Raw genomic sequence first — 13,057 nt, 5'->3', positions numbered from 1 at the left:
TATGTATGTATGTATGTATGTATGTATGTATGTATGTATGTATATATATACACATATATGACGCATTGACAAGTAACGGATCATGTATATCGGAAAATTAATATAAATTGTACTAAAGCATACGAATAACTAGACCTAACATACCGACATTCATTTCGAAAAATTTGAACGAATTAGGAAAGCGCCACTGACACCACGTATTAGCTAAGCCAATAAAAGTGTGGCGTCTCGGAACCGATTTCCGTTCTCATCATCGATGCGCTAAAAGGTGAGTGTAAATATTATACATGTATGCGATGAGACGTACGAATGAGCGTCGAAGAGATAGCCGCGCCATTTTGTGAAGGACAACCCGGCCGTAAAACGCCGCAACCTCCAGGCCCTGTCGCAATCGAAAGGCGTTGTGAGAGGTTATACGGCATTTTTCCGACTCCGATTTCTAACGACTACTGCACCCAAGGAGAGCAGTCTGGCGCCCGATAAATAAGTCGGGATGAGGAGTTGCCAACGGCTATTCGATGGCGAGATTTCGGCTCTGGTTTATCCCCTCAAATCCCCCGTCACAGACAATAACAGGTGAGTCGGGGGAATATGCCACTTTGCGATATCTCCTATAATTATAATTTCATAACGGCACAGGTTTTAAGAAATAACAAGCAAGATTTTTTTTTTACTTTAAGATTTTTTAGCGCATTCGGGGCAAAATGTCACAAAATGAGTTGAAGTAATATGCCAGTGGCATTTTGCCCCGAAATCGAAAAAATAATTTTATAATAAATTTATCACTATATAAGTACGTGTTTCATTTATGATGTGTGTGTGTGTGTGTGTGTGTGTGTGTGTGTGTGTGTGTGTGTGTGTGTGTGTGTGTGTGTGTGTGTGTGTGTGTGTGTGTGTGTGTGTGTGTGTGTGTGTGTGTGTGTGTGTGTGTGTGTGTGTGTGTGTGTGTGTGTGTGTGTGTGTGTGTGTGTGTGTGTGTTTACGCGTAGGATTGAATTTAATGCAACTTATGACTCACGTGTTTACATACAATCAAACGATACCTCGTTTTTTTGTTATTTTTTTGAAATTATTATAGCATTTATTTGTAGTTAATTAAAATTATATTGTAATAGTATTCAATTACGAGTTATTTTTTGTATTTATATAAAATTAAGTTCTTTTTATAGTAAGTGGCATATTATCCCTACATGCGGGGAATATGCCACTTTCAACTCGTACTAATTTATTGTTATTAATAAATAAATAAATATTTAGCCATATGTTATTGTGCATACAATACATAAAAGCAATGTTTATTAAATCCACATATTAAAGTTTCATTAAATTTATTGATGTACATTTTAGATTGATTTTTTCCTTAATTGTGGCGTATTCCCCCGACTCACCTTATGAAAACTAGATAAACTGCACTCCATGCACGTGAAGATCAGATAAAGGATTATTTGAATAATACAAGGAAATCCATTATTACTAATTTAATTGTTTATATTTTGTGCGGGAGGATAGAAAGTTATGAAAATACACATAAATAAAGATTACTGTTTTGTATAATTTAAAAAGCGATAAGAAGGTACAGATAAAGTTTATCAAAAACACAGAAAAATAATGCCGAAAGAGAGAATTTATTCAATAAAAATATATTATTAATAAACTCAAATTTATTTTTCGTTCAACAAATATTTTGTAGTACTCTTGTTGTATGTACTGTGAAAATAAAATATTTTTTTTATTAATAATAAAATTAATATATACATATATCTTTATACTTGATTGAAATTAATTGAATATCAGTCATATTATCAGTGTTCCGGACGAGTGATCGCGAAACGGCGGGAGAGAATGTTGCCGTCGGGCTTACGATCTCCCGGCATCTGTAAATCATATGCGACCTTTGTGCGCGGTCTCAAATAAAAAGAAAGGAAAAAGCAGACCCTTGAAATACGAGCGGTCATCGAGCGTGATGTCGTGTCGAGGAAAGGTAGCCATACCTGATCAAAAGATAAGGCGCGCATGTGGAATACATCTGTGCGTCGGCTGTCTTCCCTGGCTTTCAACTGTCTCCTCGAAAATATAAAAATGTACAGAACAGTATAAATGTATCCAGCGTACGACTCGGGTGCTGCTGTTGATGCAACGTAAAGCGAGTTAGAGAGCGCGTCCGGCAGCGAATCATCTCGGGCGTGTGTCGACTGGACAGGCACTTGATTAGCGATGCTCCATTCGGCAGGTTCAGCTTGAGTAATTCGTCTTACAACAACCCACAAGAAGAGATCCTTTATCGATCCTTGCAGCACTTCTGCGCAGAAATCAATATTATCCTGCCATCTTTAGTTATTACCGCTAGTTTTTTCTGATGCTTCTTCCGTAGAATGCTCGTTAAGGTGGTTCTTAATTTTTTTTTTTCTTAGTAGACCTTAGGTCCGGGTTAAAATGGCTTCTAGGTACTCTAAAAACTCTGCGCAAATAGTTTTTAATTTTTTTTTATTGTATTAACACGTGCCTCAAAGCACCTTAAGTTTCCTATTGATTTTATATGGGAAAAACGAGTTAAACGGTTTACCCTTCCAAAACCTAGTCTAATTTTCGGATTTTTAATTTTGAAACCACATAATCTTGTGTATTTTAAGTCGCCAAATCGAATGGCACTATTAGTTTTTGTCTAAAATGCGATTAAAAAATTTTATAAGCGAAAATTGTCAAAAAAATGGAAAAATCAGTGAAAAAAAGACAATTAACTGGCTTGTAATGTTTGTAATCAGTCAGTTATGTTTTTAGAAATACATATTTCCATGTATTTTGAGCTGCCAAATCGAATGGTATCATTAATTTCCTAATAGCTAAGCGGAATATTAAAGTTATAGGCCAATATCGGTGAAAAACTTGGAAAATCACCAGAAAACGGCAAATAACTTGCATACAATGTTTATATCCGGCAATATATCAGAAATTTCTTCGCGCTCACGTCAATTTCTATATATTTAAAGCCGCTAAAATGAAGAGTACGAGTATGTTTTTGTCAGTATAGCCACACTATTTAGTTGTAAACCAAAATCCTTAAAAAACCCGCGCAAAGAAAAGGAAAAAGAATCGTATACTTTTGATGAACATAGTTATCCAATTTTTCCAGAGTAGTTCATATATTTTTTGACACAAGAAGAAAAAACAACGACTTATTTCTGACATTTTTTAACTATAAAATTCAAATTGTAGTAAGTACACGTATAAATTTTCATTGTCGTAAAAAATAAAACACATGAGGTGAAACCCTAAAAAGTTACTATTTCAAAATTGAAGCTGCTTTGTAATTCATGGTTTCGACCGACGGGGGCGCTATAGCTCGAACTGGAATATTGGCCTATAATTTTAATATTCCGCTTAGCTATCAGGAAATTAATGATACCATTCGATTTGGCAGCTCAAAATACATGGAAATATGTATTTCTAAAAACATAACTGACTGATTACAAACATTACAAGCCAGTTAATTGTCTTTTTTTCACTGATTTTTCCATTTTTTTGACAATTTTCGCTTATAAAATTTTTTAATCGCATTTTAGACAAAAACTAATAGTGCCATTCGATTTGGCGACTCAAAATACACAAGATTATGTGGTTTCAAAATTAAAAATCCGAAAATTAGACTAGGTTTTGGAAGGGTAAACCGTTTAACTCGTTTTTTCCCATATAAAATCAATAGGAAACTTGAGGTGCTTTGAGGCACGTGTTAATACAATAAAAAAAATTAAAAACTATTTGCGCAGAGTTTTTAGAGTACCTAGAAGCCATTTTAACCCGGACCTAAGGTCTACTAAGAAAAAAAAAATTAAGAACCACCCTAATGCTCGTCCTCCAATTTGATCGCAACGCTAACCTTCTGCAAACATTTCTCCCTGTTCATCTTTGATAGGAACCAACTCGCTCTTATCCAGTAAAACTTTTCTCGAATTCCCTGAAATTTCTATGCATATCAATGATCGAATTCTGGTACTTCCCATGATAAGATTATGTGGCGATGTTAATGACACGTCCAATACCGATTTGGAAATGCCTTTTTCAAAACTGTGTACTCCTATAATGTATTCACCGTCATCAGATTAAGTTCAAAAATATATAATTTTTATTTGTTAGCAAAGCTTTTCAATTCTTTTTTAGAGAAATACATTTACGTTGTTAAAACAGAAAAAGAAAAATGTAACTTTATGAATTTTAACTAGCTTACTGGAATAATGGGGACTTCCCAGCCATCTTCATTGAAAAGAAAATTCCCCGTAATATACGTATCGTCCCACCAATGACGTTGCCGCCGCTGGTGCCACGCGCGGCAAATGATTAAAACCCGCTCGTAAACACGGACGGCGGAATTATCGAACGCTCGAAGGTCGCTTGTCTATATACTTTCAGTAATTTTGAAAAGGTGAGTGATAGTCACAAAAATACAATAACATTTATTTAATTGAACAGAAATTTTGGGTATATAAGATTTTATTTATAATTTTTTATATTATCAGTTTATCCTTATAAAATAAAAATAATTGTGATTTTTTTCATAAAGTTAAAGAAGAATTGAATAAATGAATAAGTCTATAAATCAATTATTCTTTTAATGCATAAGATGATTCTACTTCTCAGTTTTTATATGAAGTGTCACTAAAACGTTGGTAAACTTTTCAAATGAATTTGGCTAGCAAGGTTCATAAAGGGCAATTTTATTTTAATTACTCGAAAATTCTATTGAAATTAAAAATAATGAGTTGCCTACTGTAACAGTGACGTAATATATATTTGAAACACTTGTATGTGGTAACTCGTACATACGATTCTTTATGATTAGAATGGTCACAGTTAAGGTACAAATAAATTAGTATACCTAAACATGTTCTTGACAGTGATCAAATCTGGTATCTTATATGCAACGTGACGTCACAACCATACGTAGATGTAGATATATATAAACATTTCCCTATTGAAAAATTGACGTAATTGAATGACGTTATTTACTAACGTTATTGGACGTTATGTTATGAATTTTTACTACAAATAACGTTATTGCAATGAAACGTTATTTTTATTTTTTACCGCCAGTATTGAAAAACAACGTTATTGGAATAAAATGATGTTATTCATAATATAGGTTTAGACAGTTTCTATAGAGAATATCGTTATTTTTACGCTATTTTTCATATTAGTTATACAGTTAATAATGTCATTTATAAAGGAATATATATTATAAAGGCTTGAAAATATTTGTCTTTATTGAAACTCTTTAAATGAAATATAGTTATCGCTGCTACATTTTAAAATAGTAGAATTTGTAATATTGATAACACATTAAAAACTTGAATCTTTTATTGAAAAGAAATTATTGTAATATAGCATTATTTTTAATATTACATCTTATATCTTAAAACTAATGAAAAGCCAATATTGTGATTGATCATAAAACATAGGAACTAAATAAAACTTAAATTCATTAGTAAATACTTATATTTTAGGCACATGTAACGTATTGTAATTATTTAAATTTGACAACTTTGTACTGGTAATTTTTTTTCAAATTTTTAACTTTCAGTCGTTCGGTAACTAATAAAACATCTTAAAAAAGTTTATCACTAAGATTAAAGCTACTAAACGAAGTTTAATGAAAGAAAGTGTCGTCATACCAAATGTAAATATAAACTTTAAATAACTTAAAACAATAATAGTAATAATAGAAAAAAGGTTTCCGAATTGAAATATAAATATGGATTCTAACATTCGAGATGTTTTCAAATTTTGAAATTCAAATTCAGCTCAATAAAGTTTAATAATATAACGTGTCCTACTATTAAGGCCCACTTTTAAATGCAGAAGATTTATACAAAATAGTCGATGTGCGGCTGATTAATAAATCGCAATAATAAGAGTATTAATAATAAAATATAAATAATATATATTACGTTTTTCTTTTTCCAGGAAAACTTATCATTAAATGAATTTATTAAATCTATTGATTTTACTACCCCTTTTTAGTTAATGAAGGTATGCTTATTTGTACATCTGCTATATTTTATACATATTTTTATTTAATTTAACACTAATGCAACCGGATATTTTATCAGGATCATCTCTTTATGATGAAAAATTCACATGCAACGTAGTTATTTAATAGAATATTCTTATTCCTTACAAGAGTTTTACTTGGAAAAAGTTTTTGTTAGCTACAAGTATTGCTACAGTATAGCTAAAAGTATTACCATAATTTATTATAACTTTTTACCTTACTACATTTTTCGTTTTAAATATTCATCTCGCGTTGAAAAAACTTTGGAATTTTTCAATATTAATTAACAATATGCATTCAAGTTGCAAAAATATTAATAATCTAATGATTAATTTTATTATTTTAGAATTGTCTTGGAGATCAATCTTCCAAAAAGATCAAAAAAAGATGGAAAAACTACTAATTGTAAAAAGTCAAAGACTTATGACAGAGCTGTTTTTAACTTGCACTAAAATTGCATAAGTTTTTGAACAAATTTTCTTTAAAGTGAATTCCGTTTGGACCTAATATCTAAGTAGATGTTTTAAAAAATAAATGTAAAAGTTCTTATTGTTATTGCATTTGTATTTTTTTAGATTTATAATAAAACTATCATTAATATGATGGTGACTGATTATTCAGCCACATCTGGATTACTAATTGCAAGTTAAGTATTCATAATAAAATTATTAAAAAACTTTTTCTAGTTTTATTTTACTAGAAAATTTCAAATGTGGAATAGGATATTCGGATGACTGTGGGACTAGGAAGAGAGGGCTTATAACTTTTGATAGACTTCGAAACTCACTTGACTTGAAAAAAAAAATGTTTGTTGTAAATTTAAGTATCCCAATACAATGGTACTTTTCCGGAAAAATTATTCCAACCTTTCGTTGCACTAAAAAATAGCGTAATTAGTGATATTCTAGCTGACAACTAAAATTAAATATGAAATATGAAATTGAAAAGAGATCAAGATCAATCGGAAAGAAATCTTCAGCAGTGCTGTCGAACGATAAGATTGAATTGACACTCGACAGTTGAAATAACGATATGTTTGTAATGCGAGAGCGTCAATCGGTAACGATCTTCGCGAAATACGTCCGATAAAAAAACAGTCGCACCTCAAAGAACTCAATATCTTAGGCAATAATGCCGCAAACAAAAGAATCGTCGCGTCGAATATCCTGCGTTCTCTCCCCCTCGTCTACCTTTCCATTATCTCCGGAGCAAGAAGGGGGGCAGGGATATGCAGGCGCGCGTAAGTTACGCCCTCCTCGTGAGAAGGCACGATGAAAATTTAATAAATCTGTGGACAGAGAGGAAGAAGCACGGAGTCGCGAGCGCGAGAAGCCAATTTACGGATTTAAATATGCGCGGACGTAGCGCGAATACCAAATTCCACGGGCGATTCGTTACCCCCTTTACGCCGCGCGGAATATGGAAATGCAGGAGAGGAAAGGAAATTCGGATTCGAGCCGCCGTCAACGGAAATGTGTAAACGTTTTTTTCTTTTTTTTTTTTTTTTTCTTGTTTTTCTTTTTCTCTCTCTGGCGCAGGTATGGAGCTACACTTGCGCGCTCATCTCTTATTTTTCTCTTCTTCCCCCTGGCGCTTTGAGAAATGACGAAATTTTTCGTCAAATGAAAGCTCTACATCGCTAGCTACACCGAAAATCTCGCTATTCATCTCTTTTATGTGGCTGCATAAAGAGTCTCGAGCGAAATACGCACGCCACCGCTGACGGCTATTTTTCAAATATTGAATTTATTCTTCTTCTTTTTCTATTTCTGAAAGACGCTAAAGGCGAACGCAACTTAGTTTAGCCTAAAAAAATCTTTTATCGCCCTAACACTTATTAAAATACCCTAAGATGATTCTGAGATTTATGTGGTTTAATAACAGGGTGTAGATTGTCCTTAGATTATTTTAGAATGCAATTAACATTGAGCCGTGAAGATAAGATGAATTTGAACTGATCAGAAAGTTACATGCCGAAATGTGCTTTCATTAAGGCATTCGATGAATTATACTCATCGCTTTTTAATCCCTTTCAGAATACCTTTGCTTGGTGCAAAAATAACATTCTGCGTTCGTTGCGGCGATTAGTATTTAATTGGAAGTAACACGAATGTGTACAGGCAATATCAATCGATAACTCACACCTTTTAATATTACATTTCACAAGAAAAACGTAATAAAGAAGCCGTCGATTCTCCAACTAACCCGCGTCGCTACTGCACTGCTAATATCGCATGAACTAATAAAATCTTTAATAACCAGCATGAAGTGCGGTAACGAAGACAAGTGTGAAGACGATAACGATGCTCGATTCGTCATAACACTGTGATACGCGCCACACGCGAGTTTCCTTCGATTGCAAATCGATGTACGTCACGTATACCCGTATATAGGAGCTCGTAAATCTCATACACAGCGCGGCCGCCGACTTGCCCGTGTGCACCCCGTATTTTTCGCTTTCCTCGTGCTCCGAAAATCCGGACAAGGCCACTAATGAAAGCGAAATGGAATTTATTGGTCGTATAAATTGCCCCGGCCGTATCGTCGTCGTTGTTACTTCTTTTCTCTCTCGAGGTGGTTGCTTATTCTCGCTGGGGGTGCATCCTTTTGTGTCGTCAACGGCGTTTGGATGCTTTTAAAATTGTAATACCTGTACGGTTCACAAAACCTATTCAATGAACATTACTGTTATCGCGCAATGTTTTCATCTCATAATCATTTTATATGGTTACGTAAATAAATATATACTATAATAAAATAAACACTATACGTATAATCATTTTTATCGTGAAATTTCAAATAAAAAATAATTAAAACAAATAACGTTGTACTTTCTTATACATTTGCAATCAATTTTTGGAGTTTTCAGTGTCTATAGTAAAAGCACATTCCGAAGGTTGGCATTATCGAATATAGCATAAATTTTTGATCAAGAAATGCACTTGTGTAGTTAAAAATTATATATGAACATTGTAATTGGAGAAAGACATTAACTAGAAAAATCATACTTCGTACAGCTTAAAATCAGCTTAAAAGAAATCTTCTTGGTTTAAAAAGAGCTTCTACTAAATATTATTCAGAAGACTTTTTTTACTTGTTACTGGCACATTTTTTCAATCATATTACCGAGGAATATACTTTTTTCCTATTAATTTTCCTATTAAACATTTGAGATAAGGTCCATTCACATCACGTTCTTTGTTCAGCTTACACATTTATGCATGTTTGCTTTGACAAAGTTGCAGATTCTCTCATGCATGTGTTTCTACAACAATTTTATAATGGTCATTCTACAAATCAATATTCATATTATTGCTCTTACTATTTCAATAGTGAAAAGGAAATAATTTTTTCTTATTATCTATCGAATGTTTACATATTTTGATTTTTATGTCGACTATTCATTCGAAAAAACTTCTAATTGTAGGATTCGTTTATCATCGATTTATTCATATAACCAAAAATTCATTGAGGATAAGTTGAGGATCAAAACAATCAGTTGCGAAGAAAAACAAAATTTTAATCTTTTAATAAGTTACTAGTTTTTCTTTATTTATTATTCTTGTGTTTTCTACAAATCTACTGAACATATACTGTATATAAAAATATCTCTTGCAGGTACAATATATTGAATGAATAAATCCATTTTGAATTTGAATAATCATTAAAAATGTATTGGGTGTGTCTGCATCATGCATTTATAGAATTCTCCACCTACTTCACATTCGTCTTTACCTTCATTAGCTTTACTTGCGCATTCGTTTACGTCTTTCTTTAAGGCATCAGTGGCTTCTCCTAACGAATACTTCGAAATAAATTCTATTGTTTTTTCGGTTACAATTTTACCATCTACCAACTGAAAATCAATAATCACGTTATTAATCCGAACAGCCCTTGCGATTTTCTTGGTAAAAGCCACTGTCTACTCACACCTCCTTTCTTTTTCATAGTACAAGCATTCAAGCATTTTACTTTAGGATCATCGAAATTTGGGGATTCTTTAGCCGATTCTACGAAAAATAATTAGAAATTAGTTTTATTTATACGTAGTGATTCACGAGTGAAATCATCTTTAATTAATTAATATATCTGACCTTCAGATTCAGGCATTCCAATTTCTTTTGCGCATTCCTCAAATATCTTTTTCAGTTCTGAAGGAGGTTCACCTTTTACTAGCGCCTTCACGGTTGATACCATAATATATTAATATTTCAATTTTAAACTAGCATTCTTATCACGTTGGAAGTATATACTTACCAATGCGCAAAAGATCCCAACGACACATAAATAACTTTTCATGTTGATATCTTGATAACGGTTGCTCGTGAAAACGCATCTATCAGACTAACTAAAATTGTAGCTCTCCTGAGAATTTAAAGAAAAAATGTACACCTGTTATGAAACTAAAAAAATATTTTAGTGTAACGATAGCACTGTTTTGTTTAATCATTCTTTTTCTTTGTGTCTAAACAAAGTACTGTTTCAATTGGCAAACAGGAACTAATTTTCTACTATATATTACGAAATATTAGTTATGCAAAAACGTGTAAAATATGTGTTAACGCAGTTAAGCATAATTTTTAACAGTAAAATTCAATGCTAACTGTGGTCTAATCTGCGGATGCTTCTCATTTTCATAAGACAATCTAATTGCATTTTCCAGTCCTATAATTTTGTATAATGTCGTGAATTTTCATCCTGCCTAACAAATTTTTCATTCCTACAATCTACCATCGAGTACGTACAGTTTAATATTTGTTATTGTATATTTTTTGTATCAAATTAAATAGAGCAGCTGACCAAAACGACATAGCAAAAATAACATTTTTTTCAATAACGATTGTTTTTATTTTTCTCATCAGTTTAATTTTATCTTGCCTGTCGATAGATTATCAAAAAATACTCTACATTCTTTTATTGGAGATGCATTGTGGAATATTTATTTCATATACTTTTTTAATTTGTAACATTCCTGAAGAAAAATAACAAATAAAAAGTGAAGTTACTGAGATGTGATATGAGATCGCTTAACGAATACTGCTATGTCCACAAAGTGTAACTGAGATAATATGGAAAGAACAAGATGAAGCTGGATGAATCATAGAATCATTATTAGCCTACGGCTTACTCCTGGGGTTAGAAATTCAATATTCTTGTTTAAAGACGAAGGGTGTAATTGGAGTCCTGCAGTTTCAAACTCTAATAAGGGAGATCGCAAAATCAATACGTCCAAGAGTGGTTAATGTAAAAATTGTTGTACCTACCCGAGCTTTTATGATTGAAAATATGAAATTCATGAGATAAAAAGATCACGTAAACAAATTATTTTAAGCTTATTCCTACGTAAAATATTTTCTAGTAGCATTTTAGCAATATAGCAAAGGAAACATTGGTTATTTCACATTATATAATTTTGTTGTTTTAAATATTGTAAAATACAAAGAATCAGACAAATTTTATATGTATATATTTACGCGTTTATATGATTAATTGTAACAAATATTATTAATTTTTATACAAGAAGCTTTTATTTCTCGAAATTAATATCATACTTAGCGAATTCCTCTTTTATACACATGCCTACAACATTTGCTTGGTCACATACGTCCGTTAATTCTTTTGCTGAAAATATAACGAATTAGTGAGCGCAGAAAGAAGCTTAATGCGGAGCATTACCACTTAAAAAATAATAAGAAAAAGATGATTCACCTAAATCTCCACAGGTGTTCACTATTTCGGATATTTTCTTTTCGCCCAGCCTCTCAGCATCTTTTAAAAGGTCCTGTTTCAATTTATCCAGCTGAACATTTCCGTTTTTCAACTAAAAAAGACAACGTTTCAAAGTAATCATATTTTTTAATACACACATACTCACCCACAAATCCTACAAATTCTACTTACTATTCCCTCTTTTTCCATTACACACGCCATAATGCAACGAAGTTTCGGATCATCATTCTCCTTCAATTTTTCAATATCGCCTATTACAAATATAGGATATTTTGTAATAATTTTAATAGTCAATATTCATAAAAAAATTTATTAATACGAGTAAAACCTTTAATGTCATTTTCGTCCAAACACTCCTTAAAACTTTTCATGGATTCTTCATCTCCGCACACATTTTGAACCTAACAAAAATGAAGACGCGTGCATAAATTCCTTGAAAAAGTACTATAATTTGATTTCGTTTTATCGAATTTTTATGTTGCGCGTACACTGTTGAGTTTAGCTTTAAAAATTGCATTAATACATAATAACTCAAAGCTAATAAAATAAAAACTAACACGTTAAATATATTTTCAAAGATCTACAAGTCTCATTTTTAATAAAAACTATCAAAATATAGCTTACGACGTGTTTTGGTTCGTAAAATTTGAATATTTGTTTTGTTGTAAAATTTCAAGAAAACATGAAAATCTTCGTTCCTTTAAGGATCACATAATCAAAAATAGGCATTGAAAATTTTCTGACAGAATAATAAAATCATGAATTTAATAGTGTACGCTATGAAAATTTGATATAAACATTATTGAATTTTTGAAAAAAACGATACTAAATTAAAACATTTTTTTCGTAGGTTTTCTCTATTGATACTAAAAATTTCTCAGGGCTTATTTTATACCGAATACTTTCACAATTATTATAATTAAATTTATATTGTTAATTTTAGATAAAATATAGATATTTATAAAAAAAACTTACTGCGACTAACAGCATACAAAATGTCAAAATAATGAGCTTCATGATGGAGATTTTGGTACAAAACTTGTGAAAAACAAGGAATTCGATATTCAACTAAATTCTGTGAATGTACGAACAGAAGTTTTATACGAGCGAAAGATAATTACATCAAACTCTCGTATGTAGTTATTCAGTAAAGAAAATATGCTGATAAAAATTTTTTGTCCATTGTGTTAATTGATTAGAATCTCTGTAATTATATAAGTCACGTAAAATATGACGCATAACAAAGCTCACCGACAATTTTCTCGTCGAACGAATTATTTGACA

General features: G+C 31.7%; 2 protein-coding genes across 2 annotated transcripts; both read right to left on the bottom strand.

The window, feature by feature from the left end:
• Positions 1-9,590: 9,590 nt before the first annotated feature.
• On the bottom strand, positions 9,591-11,505 carry LOC131674067 (general odorant-binding protein 56d-like). Its single transcript, XM_058952549.1, has 4 exons — positions 10,301-11,505; positions 10,138-10,222; positions 9,974-10,053; positions 9,591-9,899 (listed from the first exon to the last, which is right to left on the bottom strand). The coding sequence occupies exons 1-4, from the start codon at positions 10,340-10,342 to the stop codon at positions 9,708-9,710; spliced, it is 399 nt and encodes a 132-aa protein (XP_058808532.1). The 5' UTR covers positions 10,343-11,505; the 3' UTR covers positions 9,591-9,707.
• LOC131674066 (pheromone-binding protein Gp-9-like) lies at positions 11,494-12,902 on the bottom strand. The gene is made up of 5 exons (XM_058952548.1): positions 12,749-12,902; positions 12,102-12,174; positions 11,945-12,024; positions 11,753-11,864; positions 11,494-11,665 (listed from the first exon to the last, which is right to left on the bottom strand). The coding sequence occupies exons 1-5, from the start codon at positions 12,788-12,790 to the stop codon at positions 11,571-11,573; spliced, it is 402 nt and encodes a 133-aa protein (XP_058808531.1). The 5' UTR covers positions 12,791-12,902; the 3' UTR covers positions 11,494-11,570.
• Between the last annotated feature and the right edge of the window lie 155 nt (positions 12,903-13,057).

The sequence above is a fragment of the Phymastichus coffea genome, unplaced genomic scaffold (genome assembly GCF_024137745.1).
Source record: "Phymastichus coffea isolate CEN01 unplaced genomic scaffold, Cenicafe_Pcof_1.1 PCOF00210, whole genome shotgun sequence".
In the NCBI taxonomy this organism is placed as follows: Eukaryota; Metazoa; Arthropoda; class Insecta; order Hymenoptera; family Eulophidae; genus Phymastichus; species Phymastichus coffea.
The sequence above is the reverse complement of the archived record's forward strand: the minus strand, read 5'-3'. Positions and strand labels throughout refer to the sequence as shown.